The following is a 26,182-nucleotide window of genomic DNA, read 5'->3' as shown; positions in this document are numbered from 1 at the left end:
CCGTTCAGTGGGTGAATGGGCAATACAAAAGATTTAAGTGCCTTTGAACAGGGTATGGTAGTAGGTGCACCGGTTTGAGTGTGCAAAGAACTACAACACTGCTGGGTTTTCCAGCCTGCGCCCTCAGTAAGATGTCATGTCAGATTATCCTCATGGTCCAGGCAGAGCTCTAGAGTTTCAAAAGGAACTGTTAATTCCCCAGCTCGAAGTGGCCGTGAGCTATATATAACCCTACACATGTTCATGTACCACCCCTTGAGCAAAAGGGCACAACCACACAGAGATTTAGTGGAGTAGGTCATCAGACAGGGCTGTGGCTGAAGACTGAGATTGTTTAAGACTTTTTTAATATGCGTCACCATTTCAAAAGTGCTTACGCAAGGGGTTGACTCCTCCATTCTTGACCTCTGTTATGTTAGAATTCTGGATCAATTCATTCATCAAAAAAAAAAATCCAGATTATGTGTTTACTGTAGTGGTGGGGTTTTGGAAACTGTGTATGACTGCTGTAGCTGTGTGGTGTGCGTTTTCACCGTATGTGTGCACTGTAACCGTGTGTGTGTGTGTGTGTGTGTGTGTGTGTGTGTGTGTGTGTGTGTGTGTGTGTGTGTACACTTAAGGGGCTAATTAAGACTGGTAGAGAGACTCAATGTGCTCTGGCCCTAATTACCAAACAGAGTCAGAAAGAGAGTAGAGGGTATGGCTGGCACCGTGCACTGCCACAGGGAGAACTCTGCCGTTTGTGTGCATCCCATGTGATTGTGTCCTCCTTCAGTAGTAGCTAGACAAACACCACAGGACTGATCCCTACAGACAACAAGTGGTCCTGGAGTCAGCAGGCAGGGCTGCATCAAATATTCATCTCCCTATGTATGTCTGGATTATTAATCAGCCTCTGACAGTCTAGATTGTCAGTGAATGGCACAGCTATGTCTCCCCAAACCCAAAGAGGAGTGTGTAAAAAGCTCCTCTTACCAATAACAATTCAAATCTGCCTAGACTGCCGCTATTGGCTCTTTCCAATGTGGGCACGTCTCAAGGAGATGTCAGATGATGTGACTTACATGTAATGGCACATTAGAGTTGAACTGTTATTCTCATGATAATTCAACCATCCATGATACAACGTGGAAACTATGTACTGTACTTGGTGGTGCTGTTTGAAGCTATTGTCTCAAAGCATTCCTTTCTGTTGAACCCTGACACCTTTCACTTTCACTTCTTCACCACAGAAACTAGTTTCCCTCCCTGGAATCCCAGGGGTTTTCTTTCAAATTGCTCCTACTCTCTTCTGCCCTTGGCTTTGTCAGAGGAAAAAGATGTCCTAGAATATGCCAATTGTAACTGTAAGATATTGATTGATGGGCAGCTGGTGGGGAGACTGGAGAGTCTGGCTACAGGGTCATTCAGATTAGAGGTCGACCAAATATTATTTTTCAACGCCGATACCGATTTATTGGAGGACCAAAAAAAGCACATACCAATTAGTCGGGTGATGTTAAAAAAAATAATAATAAGAATAAGAATTAAAAAATAAATAATTATATGAACAATTATTTTTAACTTCATATAATACATAAATAAAATAATTTTAGCCTCAAATAAAGGGAATTCTCTTCGATTATAATCACAGCCGTATATATTCCCCCCCCAAGCAGACACATCGATGGCTCTGAACGAACTTTATTTGACTCTTTGCAAACTGGAATCCATTTATCCGGAGGCTGCATTCATTGTGGCTGGGGATTTTAACAAGGCTAATCTGAAAACAAGACTCCCTAAATTTTATCAGCATATCGATTGCGCAACCAGGGCTGGAAAAACCTTGAATCACTGCTATTCTAACTTCCGCGACGCATATAAGGCCCTGCCCCGCCCTCCTTTCGGAAAAGCTGACCACGACTCCATTTTGTTGATCCCTGCCTACAGACAGAAACTAAAACAAGAAGCTCCCGCGCTGAGGTCTGTTCAACGCTGGTCCGACCAATCTGATTCCACACTCCAAGACTGCTTCCATCACGTGGACTGGGATATGTTTCGTATTGCGTCAGACAACAACATTGACGAATACGCTGATTCGGTGAGCGAGTTCATTAGAACGTGCGTTGAAGATGTTCCCATAGCAACGATTAAAACATTCCCAAACCAGAAACCGTGGATTGATGGCAGCATTCGCGTGAAACTGAAAGCCCGAACCACTGCTTTTAATCAGGGCAAGGTGACCGGAAACATGACCGAATACAAACAGTGTAACTATTCTCTCTGCAAGGCAATCAAACAAGCTAAGCGTCAGTATAGAGACAAAGTAGAATCTCAATTCAACGGCTCAGACACAAGAGGTATGTGGCAGGGTTTACAGTCAATCACGGATTACAAAAAGAAAACCAGCCCAGTCACGGACCAGGATGTCTTGCTCCCAGGCAGACTAAATAACTTTTTTGCCCGCTTTGAGGACAATACAGTGCCACTGACACGGCCCGCAACTAGAACATGCGGACTCTCCTTCACTGCAGCCGATGTGAGGAAAACATTTAAACGTGTCAACCCTCGCAAGGCTGCAGGCCCAGACGACATCCCCAGCCGCGCCCTCAGAGCATGCGCAGACCAGCTGGCTGGTGTGTTTACGGACAAATTCAATCAATCCCTATCCCAGTCTGTTGTTCCCACATGCTTCAAGAGGGCCACCATTGTTCCTGTTCCCAAGAAAGCTAAGGTAACTGAGCTAAACGACTACCGCCCCGTAGCACTCACTTCCGTCATCATGAAGTGCTTTGAAAGACTAGTCAAGGACCATATCACCTCCACCCTACCTGACACCCTAGACCCACTCCAATTTGCTTACTGCCCAAATAGGTCCACAGACGATGCAATCTCAACCACACTGCATACTTCCCTAACCCATCTGGAATACCTATGTGAGAATGCTGTTCATCGACTACAGCTTGGCATTTAACACCATAGTGCCCTCCAAGCTCGTCATCAAGCTCGAGACCCTGGGTCTCGACCCCGCCCTGTGCAACTGGGTACTGGACTTCCTGACGGGCCGCCCCCAGGTGGTGAGGGTAGGCAACATTTCCACTCCGCTGATCCTCAACACTGGGGCCCCACAAGGGTGCGTTCTGAGCCCTCTCCTGTACTCCCTGTTCACCCACGACTGCGTGGCCACGCACGCCTCCAACTCAATCATCAAGTTTGCGGACGACACAACAGTGGTAGGCTTGATTACCAACAACGACGAGACGGCCTACAGGGAGGAGGTGAGGGCCCTCGGAGTGTGGTGTCAGGAAAATAACCTCACACTCAACGTCAACAAAACTAAGGAGATGATTGTGGACTTCAGGAAACAGTAGAGGGAACACCCCCCTATCCACATTGATGGAACAGTAGTGGAGAGGGTAGTAAGTTTTAAGTTCCTCGGCGTACACATCACAGACGAACTGAATTGGTCCACCCACACAGACAGCATCGTGAAGAAGGCGCAGCAGTGCCTCTTCAACCTCAGGAGTCTGAAGAAATTCGGCTTGTCACCAAAAGCACTCACAAACTTCTACAGATGCACAATCGAGAGCATCCTGTCGGGCTGTATCACCGCCTGGTACGGCAACTGCTCCGCCCACAACCGTAAGGCTCTCCAGAGGGTAGTGAGGTCAGCACAACGCATCACCAGGGGCAAACTACCTGCCCTCCAGGACACCTACACCACCCGATGTCACAGGAAGGCCATAAAGATCATCAAGGACAACAACCACCCGAGCCACTGCCTGTTCACCCCGCTATCATCCAGAAGGCGAGGTCAGTATAGGTGCATCAAAGCTGGGACCGAGAGACAGAAGCTGTTTTTCAATCTCAAGGCCATCAGACTGTTAAACAGCCACCACTAACACACTGACTCAACTCCAGCCACTTTAATAATGGGAATTGATGGGAAATGATGTCAAATATATCACTAGCCACTTTAAACAATGCTACCTAATATAATGTTTACATACCCTACACTATTCATCTCATATCTATATGTATATACTGTACTCTGTATCATCTACTGCATCTTTATGTAATACATGTATCACTAGCCACTTTAACTATGCCACTTTGTTTACATACTCATCTCATATGTATATACTGCACTCAATACTATCTACTGTATCTTGCCTATGCCGCTCTGTACCATCACTCACTCATATATCTTTATGTACATATTCTTTATCCCCTTACACTTGTATCTATAAGGTAGTAGTTTTGGAATTGTTAGCTAGATTACTTGTTGGTTATTACTGCATTGTCGGAACTAGAAACACAAGCATTTCGCTACACTCGCATTAACATCTGCTAACCATGTGTATGTGACAAATAATATTTGATTTGATAATGAAACATGTTCAATTTGGTTTAAATAATGCAAAAACGAAGTGTTGGAGAAGAGAGTAAAAGTGCAATATGTGCCATGTAAGAACGCTATCGTTTAAGTTCCTTGCTCAGAACATGAGAACATATGAAAGCTGGTGGTTCCTTTTAACATGAGTCTTCAATATTCCCAGGTAAGAAGTTTTAGGTTGTAGAATAACTACAGGACTATTTCCCTCTATATCATTTGTATTTCATTAATCTTTGACTATTGGATGTTCTTATAGGCACTTTAGTATTGCCAGTGTAACAGTATAGCCTCAGTCCCGCTCCTCGCTGGGCTCGAACCAGCAACACAAGGACAACAGCCATCACATCGAAGCAGCGTTACCCATGCAGAGCAAGGGAAACAACCACCCAAGGCTCAGAGCGAGTGAAGTTTGAAATGCTATTAGCGCGCGCTAACTAGCCAGCCATTTCACTTCGGTCACACCAGCCTCATCTCGGGAGTTGATAGGCTTGAAGTCATAAACAGTGCAATGCTTGTTGCACAACGAAGAGCTGATGGCAAAATGCACGAAACTTACCTTGGCTTACTGCATTTGCGTAACAGGCAGTCTCCTTGTGGAGTGCAACGAGAGAGAGGCAGGTCGTTATTGCGTTGGACTAGTTAACTGTAAGGTTGCAAGATTAGATCCACGAGCTGATAAGGTGAAAATCTGTCATTCTGCTCCTAAACGAGGTAGTTAACCCACTGTTTCTAAGCCGTCATTGAAAATAAGAATTTTGTTCTTAACTGACTTGCCTCGTTAAATAAAGGTGTAAAAAAAAAAAATGGCCAAATCGGTGTCCTTAAATACCGATTTCCGATTGTTATGAAAAACTTGATATCGGCCCTAATTAATCAGCCATTCCGATTCATCGGTCGACCTCTAATTCAATAGATGGGGAGGTGAAACAGGAGAGGAGGCGCACCAAGGGGATGGAATGGTTTGGACAGGGGAGGAGTAATCGTCACTGTCTCCCGGATTGGCTCACCTTGAGCTGGGCGATATATCGTTTCCAGGTATGGATCCAAATCCCGCCTTTAATTTATATTTTGATACAGTGCTAAATTATAAGTTCTACAGATTGTACTAATTCACTGTCTGTTTTGTTCTAGTTTGGTTGAGTATAAAGCCCTTTGAAACCACTTAGAACTAATTTGTTGCCATTCAAGGGTCATGCTCTATATATTTAGAACTTGAATTATTCAGTAGCAGAAAATACCGCCATACTGTCAAAACATTTGAGAAATATTGTGATATCGCTTCAGCCCACCCTGTCCATTCTGTTGATTTGGTTGTGCCTCTCATTTCCTTTTGATGTTGTCCACCTTTCTTCCAGGACACACAGCCCAGTAAAAATGATCTGCCCCCCACTAAATCTCCATGTTGAAAAGGCAACAACGACCTGTGTGCAAAAAGTCATCTCTCCTGTTTACACAGAGGGATAGAGCAAAGCTGCAGCTTTTCTCTCTCAGACCTCCATCACTGTAGAATGTATCACTGCTTTTTATTCTGTTACAGCCTTCTGCTGCAGGAGATAACACTACAGTAGCCCAGGGTATGTCCAGGCTCAGCCAAGAGACACCTAAAAACATGACCTCTACCTCAGCTGCTCTATTAGCTAGTATATGCCCAGTGTCTGGCTATGTTAGAGCACAGTGTGTGCATAAACGAGAAGTGTGTTTTTTTTTTTTACTGAATTCATTTACTTGGAAGAAGGAAGCTAAATGTTTGCCCACATGATTGAGAGGTTGTGGTAATCCCCTCCTGTAGTGTTAGAATTATAGCCATCGGGTTGTTTTTGACAAGCCTGTGTGTTGACATTGGCGATGGTCTAGCCGATCTAGAGAGCTACCTGTTTCCATGAAACCCCTTGGCAGTCTGGTATAGAGCCTGTTGGAACAGCTGTGCAGGAGAAGCCTTGAGGGGTTTGGAGCGGTGGAGAACAGACCAGAGGGCAGTTGCTCTGTCAGCAAGCAAGAAGCCTTCCTTCAATCATTAACATCAGTGACCCAACAGTCCACTCATCAACAAGGCACTCTGGTCTCTCTCTCTCTCACACACACAGACACACACACACACACACACACACACACACACACACACACACACACACAGGGGCTCTAGATTAGCAGGGGTGCATGCCGTTCAATTAATACACCACCACACCGAGAGACAAATATAGGAGTTTACTTGGAGTGTTTCTGTTGCCTTTGACTCCCTGCCACTGCATTAGCCTTGTAAATGGGGTGGTTTTTTGATGGTGTGTATCCTGCTGTCATCAAACTGTCAAGAGTCCAGTTTGGTGTCACTAGTTACTCCTCTCGGAACACTGCAGCACCTGTGCAGGCATATTAGTGTGTGTGTGTGTGGACTGTACACACAGGGCGTGTGTGTGTACAGTTTTTTTTGTTTTTTTTAGCACATTAAGGAGTAACAGGGCTTCATGGAGCTAAAACGGTAAAGGGGGACAGGAGGTTAGTGTAAGCTAGGGGATGCTGTGTTTGACTGTGTCAGGGAATACAAAAAGCACCTGACCTGTAAGGGATATTTCTGAGAGCAGTGAAGAGGTAGGGTGGGTCAGTCCAGTGGTTGTTTGGTCAAGAAGGTTGTGGTGTAGTGTATTAAAGGAGTAGGATGCTTATATCCGGTAGAAGATCCAGGGTCTGTTTGTTAGCAAGTCATCTGTGTGGGCAATGTTCCCCCTCATTTTTTTTTCCCGGCACTGAGCAAATTTCAGGTCCGCTAAGCGCAAACTTGAACATTGTGACAGTCGCCAAGTAGGTTGCTGTGGCTATTTGATCATGATGTAGGCCTACCACAAACAATGGAGACGAATGCATCCCATAACATTTTAACATGGAAATAGCTGTTCTGTCAGTAGCAGCAAATGTGTGGTGTAAAATGTAAACCTTTATTCCATGAAACATTTGGAAAAAAACATGCAGGGATTGATATTAACTGGTTTATCCACTTGTCCTTCAGACAAGGAGACGACTGAAAATGTTGTGGTGGTTGATGCAAGAAATCACTTTACAAAATAAAGTCGTTATTATTTGCATACCATTATTAGAAACAGACAAGTTATGCCACCCTCTGCCTATTGGCTACTTAGCTTATTTAAGACTGTCTCAATGCAACACTGCCCCTTTAAGACAAAAAAAAGCTCTTTACCTGACTCGCTTTTCAAAGATAGTTAGAAATGCACACATTTTGTGCTCCAGTTGGAAGCAACCAATTGTTGACAAGAAAATGGCTAACTGGACTAATAACTCACTAATTAGCAAACAATTTGAACAAATGTGCACAGGTGTCTACATTCAGCTCTCACTTTATCAATAAAGGTCATCTACTCGTGACCGCTAATGCTTTAAATACAGTCCAGTTCAAAGTGAATGGCACAGATCCATATATGGCCATGGCTATTTGCAAATAGGCCTACTACAGCTCTGATTGGTTATGGTCTGTATAGAGTACGGCAATGCAATACACTCCTCCTCCAATGTGCTCTCTTTGCACAGATAGTTTTGCATACTAAACCTTGTATAGTTTGTTTTCTTTTGGTATGTTACATTGAAAGTGGCTAATATTGTGTTGATACAAGCACAATTCCCACAGTAGAGTGAAATGTTGATCGTCTTAACTAAAGTGGAAAATTCTAGAAAGTTGAGTGAAGTTCATTCTCGTGCTTTTCTGCATTGTCTGATATTTCTTCTGCACAGCAGTCTGAGGGGAGCTGTGCATGCGCGTAGCTTAGAGGAATGTGTGTGTGGGTACAGTAGAAGATAAAGGGTAGGGCAGATCCATACACTGGGTTGCAGTGGGAGGAGGTGTGAGTTGGTTGGCTGTCCCGTATCTTAAAAAAAAAAAAATCTGTTGAGCTATTGGACAAGGGAGGCTCTTCTATAAACCTGTCATGATAAATCACAGGGGCAAAGAATAGTCCTTATTGCGGTCAGTTTACCCCTTCACTGACTCTTCATCACGGTGTCCTGCCGTGGAGAAGTGGTCATGAGAAGGATATGTAGGCTAACTGACTGATGGTAAGCTGCGGAGTGTATACCAACAACATCGCCCTTATGACTCCCCACTGCTGCTGTTTGGCTCATGTCCTTTGTCATTTCACGGGCCATTGTGTGTGGGTGAGTATGTATGGTTCGTGCAGCTTACTTGACAGTTGACACCCTGACCCAGCCTGTCAGCCATGAGAGCGAGAGTACAGTGGCTGGACTTCAGCTGGGTGTCTCTTTTAGCCACGCAACACTACCCAGTTCACTGGGGTAGGGGGTTTTAGCTTGTCAAATCAGAAGCCTACTGGTTGGCTTAGTTTACTGAGGCTATGCATGTGCTGAGATCATATGGGAAAAAGACAAGTTGATAGCTTTCTGTTAGCTGTTTTTGTTTTAGGGCACTGATGTCCTATGAGTGAACCACTGTAGTCTGACACTGTTCTGTAGGTTCAGGTGACACACTAACTGTGTGTTGTGACACATGGAGCAATACCATCACCAGTATGTCCTCTGTGTCATCTAGGCTACATTCAAATCTGATGATCTGTTGGAATAACTTAGTGTCCATGGTTATCTCTGAATCTCTGTCAGACACGCTCCATTCTGCAATCTGTTGCAGTGAGAGACTGGATGTGTCCATACCGTTCAACCCGACACCTTACTGTGTCAGGGTCTCAATACTCTTACATTGCTCCCTCCCTCTCCTTCATCACTGATCGGTGAATGGATTGGAGACAGTAGATTTCCACCATATAGCTCTCACCTGTCATGTTCTGGCCTCTCAGATCAGTGGTCAAAACTGGCTGAAGGATGCATTCTAAAGGATTCACACACACCGCCTGTGTGTTTTGAGTCCCTCTCTCTCCAGTCATGTCAGATACGTGATTTTTATTTTATTTACATGTAACCTTTATTTAGTTAGGCAAGTCCGTTAAGAACAAATTCTTATTTGCAATGACGGTCTACCCCGACCAAACCAGGATGATGCTGGGCCAATTGTTCGCCACCCTGTGGGACTCCCAATCACGGCCAGGTGTGATACAGCTGGGATGGGATGAGGAAAGGATGTGTTCTGGAAGAGAACAGGGCCTGGTCCAACTGGATCATATTCCCTAGGAGACATGTATAAGCAGGCAGGAAAAACAGGGAGGGACCTACCTTGTCCAATAACAAGTGCTCGGTTTTTGTTGAAAACATTTTCCGTTGCAAAACTAATGAATGCGGCCCGAGTTGTTTAATGAGAGCCCCTGATTTATGACAGTAGCCCTGTGTAATTTCTGCGCCGGACCCAACCACTGAGGGGGGTGACTAGGTACACCTGGGAGTCCAAAAACCCTCTGACTGCACTTCTTCCCCTTCTCTGTCCTCTCCTCTGAACTCACTGACCCCAGTGGCTATCACTGCTGCAGTGTCACAAAGTACACTCAACACGGTGTGCAGATATCTATTTTCTATGGGACATATCAGAGAAATTATCAATGTTAGATTTTTGGCATTTGTTTGCCATTAATGCGTCTAGAATTGTTATTTTATTAGGATCCCTATTGGCCGCTGCAAAAGAACCAGCAACTCTTACTGGGGTTCATTGACGTCACCAGGTGCGGGCTTTCAGGGCTTTAACCCAATTGTTCTGATTGTGACATCATGTTGTAAAATTTCTGTGTGAAAATGTTCCTAGTTCAATAATTGCACGTGCGTCTCTTTATGTGGATGGCTGAGCTCGTGTGGATGTTTCATGATTTTCAATCATGTTAGGTGCCTGTATTTGTACATATGCAAAACATAAATTTGTGGTCTAGGCTGACACCCTTTGGATTGTTTTGGAACTGCACAGTGCGCGCAGCATGACTAGCTACACAAACGGGCACTCTTAAGGAGACATTTTATATATTTTGTATTGTAATATGCACTGATTGTATTTGACCTAGATATTGTCTGTATGTACGAATATGTAGGCTGTGTGACATTTAAAATGTATGTAGTTCTGTCCTTGAGCTGTTCTTGTCTATTAATGTTCTGTATTATATAATGTTTCATATTTTGTGTGGATCCCAGCAGGGATGTAACAGAACCTCCGGGGCTCAGCCCTGAAGACCCGGGGCTGACTCTGGGGAAGGGGGGAGTTTGATCCCCGCGCGACCGAAATGAAGCGCCCCCGCATTGCAGGCTAGCCATGAACTAGGCTTGCCATTTCCAGAAACAGAACAATATTGCATATCGCACTGCTTTCTTCCATGCGCTGTGCTCTCCCGATGCCAAATAAACATCACTTAATATTAATTCAATGGGTTGTGGTCAGTAAACCCATTTTAATAATATTTATAAAAATCTATTCTATTAGCAAGTACAAAATACAAGTGCATAACTATATGGTAATTTTCAAGCCTCGTTGTCGGTCACATTACTGCTAACTAATGTGTAGTAAGGTGTTTTATCTGTTTTTATTGCTATCTTGTCTTACATGGGATGGCAGAGTTCCATGTAGTCATGGCTCTATTTAATACTGTGTGTTTCTCAGTCTGTTCTGGACCTGAAGAGACCTCTGGTTGCATGTGATGAGTGTCCAAACTGTGTGCTAAATTTTTGAACAGACAGTTCAGTACCTTCGACACCCCGCACAAAGACCAATTTGAGATGCAGTCATTCTCTCCTCAACTTTCAGGCAGGAGAGGTTGAGATGCAGTCATTCTCTCCTCAACTTTCAGGCAGGAGAGGTTGAGATGCAGTCATTCTCTCCTCAACTTTGAGGCAGGAGAGGTTGAGATGCATGTCGAAGTGCAATACGTGCCGTTTTGTTACGGGCCAACTGCAAATGACCTATGTCCCTCTCCCGCACATGGCCACACAGCTGGGAAGTAGTCCAGGTGCAACAAAACTAAGTCCCGTAGGACATGTCTGGTCGACTGAGATGTGAAGAAGGCAGAGCAATGTCCTATCATGGACAGACCTCTTCCCATTTTAGCAACCGCTGAGTCTATCATTTTTGACCATGACAGCTTGCTATCTAGGGTTACACCCAGCAGTTTAGTCTCTTCAACTTGCTCAATCACAACATTTATTCAAGAATAAATTAGGTTGAGTGAGTGAATTGTCAAAAAAACAATGCCTTTTATTTTTTTTAAATAAATGTAGCACCAGCCTATTGCTAGTTAGCTCTATGTTATGGGTTTCATTTTACTGTTGCAGCCGACGTGTATACTGTTGAGTCGTCAGCGTACATAGACGCCCAGGCTTTATTCAAGGTCAGTGGAAGGTCTTTAGTAAAAACAGAAAACAATAATGGCCCTAGCCAGCTGCCCCGTGGTACACTAGAACAATATTAAAATGTTCGTAATAAAACAAAAGTATTTGCAAGCAAAACTAGCCAAGATTACCGTTTGTACAACAACCGCATTCTCACACATCATGCAACAGACGTCATCAGCACACGCAACAGATCAGTGTACAGTCATGGCCAAAAGTTTTGAGAATGACACAAATATGAATTTCCATGAAGTTTGCTGCTTCAGTGTCTTTAGATATTTTTGCCAGATGTTACTATGGAATACTGAAGTATAATTACAAGCATTTCACAAGTGTCAATGGCTTTTGACAATTACATGAAGTTGATGCAAAGAGTTATTATTTGCAGTGTTGACCCTTCTTTTTCAAGACCTCTGCAATCCACCCTGGCATGCTGTCAATTAACTTCTGGGCCACATCCTGACTGATGGCAGCCCATTCTTGCATTATCAATGCTTGGAGTTTGTCAGAAATTGTGGGTTTTTGTTTGTCCACCCGCCTCTTGAGGATTGATCACAAGTTCTCCATGGGATTAAGGTCTGGGGAGTTTCCTGGCCATGGACCCAAAATATCGATGTTTTGTTCCCCGAGACACTTAGTTATTATCACTTTTGACTTATGGCAAGGTGCTCCATCATGCTGGAAAAGGCATTGTTAATCAACAAACTCTTCCTGGATGGTTGGGAGAAGTTGCTCTCAAAGGATGTGTTGGTACCATTCTTTATTCTTTATTCATGGCTGTGTTCTTAACGAGAGAATCACTGACATGTCAGCTGGTCCTTTTGTGGCAGGGCTGGCAGGTCTGAAATGCAGTGTAAATGTTTTTTGGGGATTCAGTTCATTTGCATGGCTAAGAGGCAGTTAGCTTTTTTTAGCTGGACTGCATGTTTGTGTCCTGGATTCCTGCAAAAAAACACAATAGTTAGCATAATTGCTAACTCCTAGCAGTGCTAGAGTCAACACCGGTGGTATGTGTCTATGTCTGGGCTCAAATGTGCTAGGTGTGAGATCTATGTAAGAGAAACAAAATAAGGTGGAATTGATATATTTTGGAACAGACAATTTGTTAATTTATCATCAAGCAGATTTGGGAAGAGATTCTCTGGCTGCTAGCTGAGCTGTGGGAAAAACAAGATGTACTTTGATGCAGACCAGGCACACACAATTTCAGTTCTGAATGCCTCCAACAGCCAAGGGGTCGATGAGTTGGGCGATACTGACCTACTCCAATCCACTGGACAGATGGTAAGCTCAACTCCGAGGCCAGTGGGAGACTGGACACTGGCAAGGTGGAGGTTGGGTGGGAGGCAGTCTGGTCGGCCTCCATATATTCTAGAAGATCACATCCCGCTATTAAACAGCTTTGCTCTGCTGGTGGCGGACATACCTGCTCCGGGAGTCAGTGCTGATCCTGGGAGTACACCAGCAGCCATCCAGGGGTGCTGACCAAAGGAAACAAGGTCCTTCATCTCCCCGACGATTCCGAAGCCATCCGCTGGTACATGTGTGGTGAGTCAAGCTGGCATGAGGCGAAGCACACCTCCTCCTCCTTGCCCGGGGCAGGCCCGTTCTGTTCCCCTTCTTCCTTCCCCATCGGATTCAATCACGACCACCATCATTGTGGGCAGCTCAATGGTGTGATTTGTTGTTTTTTGGCCTGCTTGTGGGCCCACCAGGGTCTACTGTCACTGCCATTCTTGGGTAGTGGAATGACCTTTGTCTCCCTCCATGTCTGAGGGCACACACTGTTTATCGAGGCTTAAATTGAATATGTGGCAAACAGGAGTCACAATGTATTCCGCTACCAACCTCCGCAATTTACCATCCAGGTTGTTGGTATCAGGTAGTTTTCACCTCTTCCACACCCACTTTGTGGAACTCGACTATAGTGCTCGTCTTTCGTTATTTGGTTCGTTATGCAGGAATATGAAGGCTCAGTATTTGTTGTTTGTATGTCATGCATAAGATAATTTTTTTTTTTGATAGTTGAGAAGTTTGCTAAAGTGGTTGGCAATATGAAAGGGTTTTGTTATCAACAAGCCATCTGCCTCAATGATGACAGTTGGAGCGTAGCTAGGTTTTTTTTTGCCTGGAATTTCATGTGAAGTACTCCAGAGCGTTTTACAATCATTATTTTATATCATTTACCTTTGTTCCATAGTATAGTTTCTTCTTATTTTTGTTTAGTTACATGATTTCTCAATTTACTGTATGTTTGCCAGGCCTCTGTCAGACCTATTTGCTATTCCCTATGCATCATCCCTCTCAGCCATACAGTTTCAACTAATCATCTATCCATGGGTGAATTTGGCAGTTCTAACAGTCAGGCTTGCGCCCATCAAGAAACTATCAGTAACCAGAAGAAGCATCATGCTCAACTGACATTAAGGGGCTATTCAAATGCTCTGCTCACGCGCTACACACATGCTTTCAGAGAAACAGCACCTCTATGCTGTATAAAAAAAAACATGAGGCTTCTGATTTGTGAGGTAGGCATCAATGAGGAGCACTCGGTGTCAAACCTCTCCCTCTCTCACTGTGTCTCTCTCGTGTTGTGTGGGAGTGGATTGGAACATTGAGTACCTTCAGCACATTTGACATTCCTCTGATGGGAACTCAAACTCAGCCGCCCTACATACACATCTCACCTCTGGGCAGAGGTGGTGGTAAACAAAATAGTGAGGTAGGGGTTCGGGGAAGCTAATGTCAAACAGAACACGTGTGAATAAATAGACATCTAAGAACAGAAAACATTGTGAAATGTATGAACCTTTCTCTCCCCCTCCTATCTGCTGCTCTCCTCTCTCTCTCTCTCACAGCAGTGTGTGTGTGGGGAGCAGTGAGGATGACTGAGTACAAGTTGGTGGTGGTGGGGGCTGGAGGTGTGGGGAAGAGTGCACTCACCATCCAGCTCATCCAGAACCACTTTGTGGATGAATATGACCCCACCATAGAGGTATGTACTGTTAATTTTTAAATTTTAACTCGGCAAGTCAGTTGAGAACAAATTCTTATTTACAATGACCGCCTAACCTGGCCAAACCTTATCCCAGACGACGCTGGGCTAATTTTGTGCCACCCTATGGGACTCCCAATCACGGGACTGTTGTGATACACCCTGAAATCAAACCAGGGTCTGTAGTAGGGATTCACCGACATTACATTTTTATTACATAATATTCTCCTTGCCAAAAAAAACAATACCGGTAACCAATATTTCAAATTTTAGTGCCGTTTTTAAGCATTATAGTACAGTTAAATTGTTGAAACACACACACACACACACTGACCAAAAAGTAATTTTGTTGGCATTTACATATGTCCCCATTACAAGTAAAACATAATCAAAACCGATTTCTTTCACTTACTTGCTGTGCTGTTTCGTTGTTCAACAGTTTAATTCTCAACCAAGATTTCATCATACATGTCAAGCAGTGAAGTTTCAGCTCTGTCTGTCCGTAGTCTCGCTTCCCCGGTGCGCACTGTCACTGTCCGTTTCTATCTTGTCCAGCTGTGTCTAACATTTCACGTAATCCACGTTTCTTGTCTGCATCGAAGTAGCAGTCCTTGTACCCAACGACTCGCTGGTTCACAGCCTCTAGTCGAGTACTTTTTCAAGTTTTAACTGCCGACACAGACTGGGTCTTTGTTGAGCAGATGTTTCAATGCCATGACAGAGGGTATCACGCCTGCTGCAGACGCAGTTGAGTAGCTTATTTCTTGAGTCAGTTGTTCAAATAGCGCTAGGAGTGTGTTCATGTTTCAAACATGTTCTCAAATGCCATTGAAATGGCAGCAGTGGTATGAGAACCAGCACATTCTTGAGCATGCAATACTGCTTTCCTCAGTACGAAATCCTCGTAGACCCACTGTGCTGTCAGACTCAGCATGCTCGTGGGGCTGACGTCGCTGGTCCAAATGTCAGTCGGGAAGCTAATAGCAGTGACGCCCATAGCAAGTAGTTCAAGGATGTGCGTTTCTCCGGTAGGGCAACATCTGAAAGATAACGCCTACTAGTGGTAGTGTGTACCGGGGCTCAAGGTGCTCGACCAGTCGGCGAAAGCCAACATCATCCACGACAGAGGACTGTTGATCGTCAAGGGCAATGAATTCCATTATCTTGGTGTTAATGTATTTCGCCTTTGAGTTGTCTCGCTGAAATGTTCTTACTCTTTCAAATGACTGCTTGACTTGAACTTGTTTAGTTGTTGGAAGTGTGCGCTTAGTTTTTTTTCTGCTTTTGTTCTAAGTAGTCGCTGAACGTCTGGGGGTGATGCACTTTCAAATGAGTAATTAGGTTTGTGGTATTGAAAGATTTCACTTTCTCCCCTCTGGAAATAACAGCAGCACAAACATTGCATATGGCCTTTTAGTTATGTTCCTCTGAAACTTCCAGATAGATCCACACAGCAGACATTGTGGGCCAGGTTAGGAATGCTGTGTTGCACGTGTACCTCTGTATTTTTCGTGCCGTCATTGCGTTATATAGGTGTGCACATCAGCTTTGACAGCTTTGGCACGTTGACGTTAAATTAGCCATCGGGCCGATGTTGGCATTTTTAGTTAATATCATCCTATTCCAATATGCTTACCGATATAGCGTGCATCCCTAGTCTAGTGACGCTAGTAGCAGTGATATGCAGTGCCATAGACCACTGCGCTTCTCGGGAGCCCAAGTGCGTTTCCAGAGCTTCTGTCCACATCTGTAGCTGATCACTGTGGTTGATGTCATATGGATGTGGCCTCTCCCCTGGTCTGTAGTTAACGGAGTGAAGTAGGCTAGTGTGACTACTGGCTCACTGGAGAGACCACTTAACTACCAGATCTCATTACCAAACAGGCTACTCATTATCAATTAAATTCTCCAAATGTCAAGTTAAAAATATATATATATATATTTGTAAAAAAAAAACCGCTACTCCTAATTGAGTTCCTCTCAGTTCACTATAAAAGATTTTTAGAGACTGAGAGGGAACAAGAGTCTGCTTTCTCTTCCCTCCCCCTCTCTTTGTCACCACGCCTACCTCTGGCCAGACAATGTCCTTTTTGTGTGTGCATTCCTGGCCCCTATGCACTAGCACAGAAAGACCCTGCACCCTGTGTCTGTGTGTTGGGACGCTAAACCTTGGCCCTGCACTCTGCCCCTTTTGATACCACTACCTCTTCTCTGGCCAGTCACACAGCATGGCCAGTCACACAGCATGGCTAGTCACACAGCACGCATGTGTGCCTGTGTATGAGAGAGACTATCAATCAGGTCCCAGATCCAGACTCCTGCTTTAAGCCTAGTCAAGAGACATGTGTAAATGGTTGGTTAGTATACTGAACACGCATCAATGGATTTCAGCTTATACTTCATTAGCGCATTCGTTACAGATTGTAGGGTGTCCACCCGTAAAAGGATTAATTCATTCAAGGTTCATACAAATGTGTCCATTCCACAGGGAATTCAGAAAATAAATCATCCAAAACCCATGTCTACCTTATGGTTCAAACGCTACAGAAGTTTTACTCTGAGAATATAGCATGTTTAGAGTGAATATAATGTTCTCACTGGAATGATCATGAAGTGCTGACTGCTCAATAGAATGCTGACTGCTCAACAATGACCAGACCGCACACGCGCAATTTGTCCCCCCACACCAGACGTAATCAGGACACAGGTTGAAATATCAAAACAAACTCTGAACCAATTATATTAACTTGGGGACAGGTCGAAAAGCATTAAACATTTATGGCAATTTAGCTAGCTTGCTGTTGCTAGCTAGCTTGCTGTCTAAATTGGATATAAACATTGGGTTGTTATTTTACTTGAAATGCAGAAGGTCTTCAACTCTGACAATTAATCCACAGATAAAAGGATAATCCAACTGTTTCTAGCAAATTCTCCTCCTTCAGGCTGCTTCTTCTTTGGACTTTTATATGGTGGTCGGCAACCAACTTTTCTTTAAGGTGCATTACCACCACAAACTAGACTGTGGACCTCAGTTCATCTTTCATTCACCCACGTGGATATACGCTCCAAAAAACCAATGAGGAGATGGAAGAGGCATGACTTACGTCACAAATAGAAGCAAGTTCTATTTTAGATCCTGGCAACGCAGACGCTCACGAGCAGTGTGGGTGCAATGATTGGATAACGTGTAAAAAAAAAAAAGTATAATAATCTACACTCGTGCATGCGACCCGAGCAGTGTGGCCAGCTTGTAAATGCGCTCAGCTTGTTAGTTGAAGTTACATGCCAACTAGTGGCTGCAGGTTCGCATGTGAAAACAGGCACTTTTTCTAAATGAAATCCGCTGAATAAAAAACAAAATAAGGACTAAATATATATTTAGTTACAATACTAAGAGGCTGAATTTCAGTATCCACCCTCCGCGAAGACAATCTTTTCCTGTTTTTGTCTCTCCCTTTAAATGGCCATCGAAACAACCTCTCTCAACGTAGTTTGATCGCCAATATAGGCAATGAAAGCTGTTGCAGTTGAAAATGACAAGGGTATCAAGTTGATTTTTGATTGGACCAACCAGTGGAAACACCTCCAAATGGTACCACCTCACAACGCCAAATATGGACGAGATACAACCAAGAGCAGCACAGTCTAAACTAGCAACGGTCACAGCAAGTTGACGTTCAAGTTGACGTTCAAGTTGACGTTCAAGTTGACGTTCATTTCATCAACACGGTCAAGTACAAGTATATTAGGTTTATAATATTGTAGAGCACAATCTAATGATTTAGTTCTGTGTAATTTATGACATTGGGCAAAGTAAAATATGTTTTGACATTCATTTCATAGCACCCTCTTGAATTGTCCCGTTTTTCTCTACATTGTACAGCAGGTAGTGCATGACCTACAGATGGTTTGTATGTTAATTTAGTGCACCAGGGGTTGAGTTTGTTAAATTGGTCCACAGCCACAGTTCCCTTTAACTTAACTCACATCCTTACACATCACTTGCTCACTTAAACAGGAGTGAGCAAGTGCACACTTGGGTAGAGAATCAGTCGGCAGTCTGTCTGTAGCAGTGTAACTGGAGGATGTCCCCCCCCTTCAGGACTCATACAGGAAGCAGGTGGTGATTGATGGGGAGACGTGTCTGCTGGACATCCTGGACACTGCAGGTCAGGAGGAGTACAGCGCTATGAGGGACCAGTACATGAGGACAGGGGAGGGCTTCCTCTGTGTCTTCGCCATCAACAACACCAAGTCCTTTGAGGACATCCACCAGTACAGGTGTGTGTGTGTCTGACCGGCCAGGGGGCTGTATGTGACGGTGGGGGGGTCATGGCTGTCTTGTGTGAAAGCTCTCTGCAGCAGCTAGCTGGGTGATGTCATGCCTTAGCATTTAACACAGCTATAGAAAGCTTAGCCTTCCGCCTTGGAGTGATTACAGCACGCTGCCAATGAGATCGATCCTGCCTCAATTAGACCAGAGGAGAGAAGAGCAGAGGAGGAACACTCCCAATGACATGGAGGGAGGAGAGAAGTGCAGGAACACTCCCAATGACATGGAGGGAGGGAGGAGAGTAGAGCAGGAACACTCTCAATGACATGGAGGGAGGGAGGAGAGCAGAGGAGGAACACTCCCAATGACATGGAGGGAGAGAAGAGAGTAGAGCAGGAACACTCCCAATGACATGGAGGGAGGAGAGTAGAGCAGAGGAGGAACACTCCCAATGACATGGAGGGAGAGTAGAGCAGAGGAGGAACACTCCCAATGACATGGAGGGAGAGAGGAGAGTAGAGCAGAGGAGGAACACTCCCAATGACATGGAGGGAGGGAGGAGAGTAGAGCAGAGGAGGAACACTCCCAATGACATGGATGGAGGAGAGTAGAGCAGGGGAGGAACACTCCCAATGACATGGATGGAGGAGAGTAGAGCAGGGGAGGAACACTCCCAATGACGAGAGGGAGGGAGAGAGTAGAGCAGAGGAGGAACACTCCCAATGACATGGAGGGAGGGAGGGGAGCAGAGGAAGAACACTCCCAATGACATGGAGGGAGGGAGGGGAACAGAGGAGGAACACTCCCAGTGACATGGAGGAGGCAAGAATTCCAGACGGAGATGATGGTAATCTATTGTGTCTCCACTCCATTTCTTCACTCCCCGTCTCTCTCTCTCCACTTCCCGCCTCTACTCCCCGTCTCTCTCCATTTCTCCACTAGGCTTGCATTGGGTATATTGAGGGGTTGATGTATAGATCTGACCCAGTCCATTTGGTCCCGTCACAGTCATCTGACTGGCTGCTTGCTTAAGTGATTAGCTCATTCTGTTTGCTGTCTTCCCATCCATCTCCTCATATACACGGCCATAGACATTGGGCATGCACATGCCAGGCACGACAACCTGGAATGCCACCGCTAGAAATCATCTATCCGGTTAACTGTCCTGCTTGACTGTGCTGAGCTCCAAACAGATCTGACCCTCTCCCCTCACACACGCACACTCCCCTGGCCTGCTGGCTATAGATGGATGCTGGAGAGATGAGATCATGCAGTTTGCTGCCCCATCCTTCCTCCAGCAGTACAGCACAGCCATTAGTGTCTGACTGTGGTGTTGTTTATGAAGAGAAGGGGAGGGAGGTAGGATCCTAATACATAAGGCTGAAATGACCCACGAACACCCTGTTCCTTCATTGGGAATTGATCGTGACAACGCTTTACAAAATGCATTAGTTGTGGTATGATGGTGTAACAGGTGGATATGTGCAGAGAAAGCTTATTATAGTTTCTTGTTATTTACATAAATTTTCTGATTGTTATTTGAAGTTCATTTGTTTCCATTTGTTTTCAGACCTGATTTGCTCGTTTTTATTTAGTTGTATAGCAATATTTCTATGTTTTACTGTTTGGGACAGAAAGCATGTGAGGGAGACTAGGAACCATTTGTGCTGTATTGTTTTTTGAGATGTTACTTCTTGCAACTGGGGGGCAGTAATGCATAAGGTGCAAATGGGTCAGGCTATAGGTTAGGTTTAATTTATACATTAAACCATCTCAATGTGACTTGGATTTAAAAGGAATAGCGCTGAGACTTGTGCGAAAAAATATGGTAGAAAGAAGTTATCTTGTCCAGGATTACACCAATCCAATGCTTTTTAACTTTTTTGTGCAAGAATTAAGCTAGATACCTAGCCAATTTTTCCATTTAGCTAGTGATGGTGATGCACAAACTAGGCCTATTTGAAACATCACCACCAATGACCTACTGTATTTACCCACCAGATTCAGGATCTTGAAAGCCCCCTCCAAAGGCTTGAAAATCCCATTTCGTTTTTTAATTCATGTTGTTTTTTATTTTATTTTGGAGTCAGAGATAATAGTTTCAGTACAGTTTTAGTTTTTCAAATGTTTGTTAATTATTTTAATTCAGTTTACTGAATTGTTTGTTCATGATTCGTTTCAATTTACTATAATAAACTTGATGTAGTGGAGGGTAAACGCACTTTGTGAGAAAATTCATTGAAACTATAGTGAGCGTAACTTTTTTTCACAGCGATCAGAGTTTACCCACCTATTTTCACCACCACATCACTGGGTATGTGTACAAGCAGTTACATACTACTACAGTTATTCCAAATGATAGTTACTGTAGTTTAAGGCCCATGTAATGTCGAGTATGGTCCTCATATTTGAAGAAATGGGTTAAACCAAGCAGGGAACTGACCAGTGTCTTTCTGTCCTCCTGTAGGGAACAGATTAAGCGTGTGAAAGACTCTGACGACGTGCCCATGGTCCTGGTGGGTAATAAATGTGACCTCCCATCGCGTACCGTGGACACTCGGCAAGCACAGGAACTAGCCCGCAGCTACGGAATTCCCTACATCGAGACCTCTGCCAAGACACGACAGGTACTCTTACACACACACAAACACACACACAGGGAGAGCAGTGCGTGTCCCTCAGTGCTATGTATGTGTGTGTATATATGTATGTGTGTATATATGTATGTGTGTATATATGTATGTGTGTATATATGTATGTGTGGATATATGTATGTGTGGATATATGTATATGTGTGTATGTATATATATATATGTATGTGTGTATGTATATATATGTATATGTGTATGTATGTATATATATGTGTATGTATGTGTATGTATATATGTGTGTGTGTATATATGTATATGTATATATATATGTGTGTGTGTGTGTATATATGTATATATGTATATATGTATATACGTATGTATGTATATACGTATGTATGTATATATATATATATATATATATATATATATATATATATATATATATATATATATATATATATATATATATATATATATATATATATATACGTATGTGTGTGTGCGTGCAGTGCTGGGAACATTTTCTACAAATACACAGAAGTTAAATTGTTGATGGCCATCAAGTTTACAAACTTGTAAATATGTAATGCACACCTTTTTGCCGATTGTTCTGACTGTGTGTTTGGTTTATTTGCAGGGGGTAGAGGACGCCTTCTACACGCTAGTGAGAGAGATCAGGCAGCACAAGCTGAGGAAGCTCAACCCTCCGGACGAGAGTGGACAGGACTGCATGAGCTGCCGCTGTGTGGTGTCGTGATGGAGGTCGTTCAGAAACTCAGCCCATTATCAACTTTATCCCAAGCATAATTGACAACATCGTTCACAGCAGAGAGACACTGAATCCTTACACAATGTCTTAATCATGTCTGCTTCTCTCCCACAGGTTACCAGTTCGGGGTGAGGAGTGGACCTAGTGGCAGAATGGACTTAAAGAATGATGGTGGAGGATGAAACAACAACTAACTTTGAAACGGAAGAGTACAGTCTAAGAAAAGCAGACGCACCACCAGGCTGACTGTACCATAGACATTTGGGAGAGGGGGATCTTGCCCCTGTCAGGCCAGGCCATACCAGGCTAGACTAGGCTGTCTGTCCCCTCTTTGAGTCCGCCTGCCAGAGCAACACCACTAATGACTGTTTCTCACCAGTGTGATCATGCTGGGCAGCTCCAATAAGTTCCTGCTAAGTTATTGTTTTACAGTCTCAACACTGGTCTTAAAGGGAGGTGTCACCAATCTAATCCCTGGTGAGTCCCCTTCACCAACACCTCAAAACCCTGATTCTACATTTGACCCCCTGGAAAGACTGGACAGTAGTAGCCTAAATCCCCATCCCTAATTTAACCTCCCCCAGCCTCCTTGTTCCTCTCTAGAGGGGCTCTGCAGTAACCTCATTATTACAGATACAAGTATGAGGATGGAGCATGACAAAAGACACGCCAGATAGGATTTCTTTTTTTTACGGTTAGTCTAGCTGTCAAACCTAACTTTCTTTTTTTTAAATACTTTTTTGTGATCGAAGGTTTTGAAGGTGATCATACTTGGCACTGTAAAGTAAGCCAGGATGTTTATTTTGTGTGATGGGCTGTTGCTATTTTAAGACCTGTCACCGTGAGGAAGTCCTTATTCGGGGTCCTTACGTGGGCATGGCTGTGGATCAGACCGATGGACTCATTTTCCCAGAGTGCCATTGCCTTCCCCCACAGAAGTGTGTGTGCGCGCACATGTCAGTGTGCTAAAGAGTTCTCTTTGTGGAGTAATATAGTACTAGATATTGTAGGTTCTGGTGCAATAGGAATGTTTACTGTCTTACTAGGTTTAAGAATTGGGAATAAACCATCTCTCTCATCCCTATTTATTATTTGCTTGTATTTCTTGGGTGGAGAAGGGAGGGGTACATGAGTGATGTTTTACTTGCTGTTGCCTTCAAGGTTTGGCTGAATGTTAGTCTCCCATCCTTCCAACTATCGTCATTCCTTGGTCCATGCAGTGACATTATTTACCATGGGATGGTTATGTAGTGAAAGATTATTCTTGCACAGCCTTTCAGGGAAGTGGAACAAAATACCCTTTGAGATTGTGCTATTTTAAGACACTGGTGGCATCCATTTCTTTCCGATTCCTTTGCTTCGACAACAGTATGTTGCTTAGTATAGTTTGACATTTCTAGATTGCAAGTATCGGTCCTCACTGTGTTTTTAAGGCTCAGGAAACAGGAATGTCTAGAAATGTCTCGCCTTTGTATCTTTATGTTCCAGGATGAAATTGAAATTCTAATGCACAAGACCTGCCTTAAATTACTGGTAATATGTGGGATAAAACTGTTTTGGCCTCATAAAATAACCTTCTCTCTCATTCTACTCGCTACTGCCTCAGTTGGATCTTTGGTTCCCTGAGAAGATAATTTAATTCAAGCTGGTCATGTACGAGCCAACTTAATTTGCAAGAAAAGTCAGAGGAAAACGTTCTTCACTTTAGGGGTTCGCTTGTGATATTTCTCAATGACATTTTAATCATTTAGCAGATGCTCTTATCCAGATATGTCTGGATATTGAATGGTGTAGATAGACCTACTACCTTTTGCGCTCTCTACAACACTAACTGCAGCATAGGGCTGCCAATACAAATGAACACTGCTTGGTCCTGTTTAACTTGCCTTGTTATTTGTTAGCTAGTACTTCATGCCTTAGAGTAGTAAGTTTGCTTGAAGCAGGTGTTTCTGTGGTGGTCTGTCTGCTTTCCTCTGTGGATAACTGTTGTGAATCACTGGTGGTGATTGGAGATCTGCTCCTTCTGGGATTTGTTTATCTTTCCCTTGACTAACAGACATGAGGAAAAACGAACTCTGAAACAGTCCAACCAGATGAGATTCTGTACAGCATGCCCCGTCTGATTAGCTAATGGTTTTTGTGTGTGTTAGTCCAAACTAAGTTTGCCATAATTAAACAATCTTAATTCAATAAGTGTTTTTTTTACCTTATAAGAGCCGCTGGCTTTTTATTTCCCCCTCCTGTTTTTGAAGGTACTTACCCCCACAGTTCAGCCACAGTGACCCATATACTGTCGTACATTGTGATGCCTCATTAGACTTCAGTCAAAGCCAACACCTTGACCTCTTGTCTAGAAGATAGACCTTAACATTGGAAAATAATCACTTTATTCTGTCGCTAGAAATGCTTAATTTCACAGACTTTTTGCTGCTACCATACATGCGAGTGGTGTTCCTTAGTATACGTACAATACGTGCTCTTGTATGTGGTTTTCCAGGAGCTGCCCCCCTCCAAACACTCTTCTGAATTACCCCCATCTTACCTGAACACAATTACACTAGTTGGCATGTAAGAGATTTTTTGACCTGCTCCCTCCACCATGAGGGCCCTGCAGTCAGACAATACTCCCCAAGATCATCTCACCTTTCCTGGGTTGCTACCCCTTCATATGTTGGACCCAGGGGATGAAGGGGTCTGAATATGAAGACACTGCACACAGGCTTGACCGTTACCTCTGACAACAGCCACTATACCTCTTCTGGCTCTGTCTGGGTAGAACACCTCTACTGTGTTGTGTGGACCACAGATTATATTCTGGAGCTCTGAGGGATTCAGGGATGATGTTGGTCTTCTGTGTGTTTTATTCTCAATTTATTGTTGATGATTTTGGGGTCTTAACTGTGAAAAAGTGTGTTTTTAACAGAAAATATTATTTGTGTTGTATTATAGGGCACTCCATAACCATAAAGTAAAGATACTCTGTACCTTGAAAAATAAATAGTCAATCTTAAACAAATGTAGATCTTTGTCCCCATAATGATCTACTGTGTAATGTTAAACAAATCAGACCTGCTATGTAATTTGTTTATCAAGTAGACCTCTGGTGTTAGATGTGAACTGTACAGTTGTCTGAACTATAGTTGGCTGTTATATTCTACATCTCACACAATGTCCCTTGTCTGTCTATACTCTGTGCTTTGACTGACTGACAGTTATGAGCACACATCTAAAGGTAAATGCTTAGAAATTGGACATCAGTTGTCATTGAGGAATATAAGGCCAGCAGGCCATGTCTGAAGGGAGGGGAGACTTTTTTGGGGGTCAAAAACATGGACATTGGGGGTGTTTTCCCCAAGGACTGAAACCAAAAAGGGCTTACTTCTCCCTTGTAAAACTGTAGTGTGAACATGTGAGCGAGGATGTGGGTTTGGAAGTTTGATTGTGAAAATAAACTATTTAAGATGTATTTACTCTTTAACAAAATGGCAAATGTGCAGCAGGGCAGGAATAAAGGTGTCAAGATGAACTTATTCACCTGACTGACTGCAGTTATTTTAGCTACCATCTCTCCCTCAGTCCAGCCCTCTCCAGGCTAAAATATGAATGAATAGTAACAACCCTACATGATTCATTAGAACAGTTAACTATTTATCCAGATAAGTGAGAATGTTTAGTGTTCAGCAGATGAAAATCAGTAACAAACTGAATTGATGGCAAAGTTCATATTTAAAATGCACAAACATATACTACACCATCACAAAAGATATGTCAACTAGATAAATTACAAACTTAATCACCCATGACCACTATTTCTCCACAAGGGGGAGAAGTCCACAGAAGTGGCAATCAGAACTACACAATTTATACACATTGAAACAGTGGTAGCCAGAATATTTAATTTATACAAAAC

At 43.5% G+C, this 26,182-nt stretch overlaps 1 protein-coding gene across 4 annotated transcripts in view; it reads left to right on the top strand.

Annotated features, from left to right (window-relative positions):
- LOC109867777 (GTPase HRas) overlaps positions 1-25,802 on the top strand; it is a 29,135-nt gene extending 3,333 nt beyond the window's left edge. Inside the window, exons 2-7 of one of the 4 annotated variants that reach the window (XM_031801223.1) lie at positions 14,506-14,639; positions 18,742-18,920; positions 21,185-21,226; positions 21,380-21,539; positions 22,141-22,265; positions 22,387-25,802. In XM_031801223.1, coding sequence (XP_031657083.1) covers positions 14,529-14,639; positions 18,742-18,920; positions 21,185-21,226; positions 21,380-21,539; positions 22,141-22,260 — 612 coding nt within the window. In that variant the 5' untranslated portion in view covers positions 14,506-14,528 and the 3' untranslated portion in view covers positions 22,261-22,265; positions 22,387-25,802. Of the gene's footprint in view, positions 1-14,502; positions 14,640-18,741; positions 18,921-21,184; positions 21,227-21,379; positions 21,540-22,140; positions 22,266-22,386 lie in introns of all 4 variants that reach the window. The other 3 variants (XM_031801222.1, XM_020457059.2, XM_020457060.2) reach the window with 3 other exon arrangements.
- The last annotated feature ends 380 nt before the right edge of the window (positions 25,803-26,182 follow it).

Source organism: Oncorhynchus kisutch, linkage group LG22 (genome assembly GCF_002021735.2).
Source record: "Oncorhynchus kisutch isolate 150728-3 linkage group LG22, Okis_V2, whole genome shotgun sequence".
Classification (NCBI taxonomy): domain Eukaryota; kingdom Metazoa; phylum Chordata; class Actinopteri; order Salmoniformes; family Salmonidae; genus Oncorhynchus; species Oncorhynchus kisutch.
Note: the sequence above shows the minus strand (reverse complement) of the source record. Positions and strands in the feature narration are given on the sequence as shown.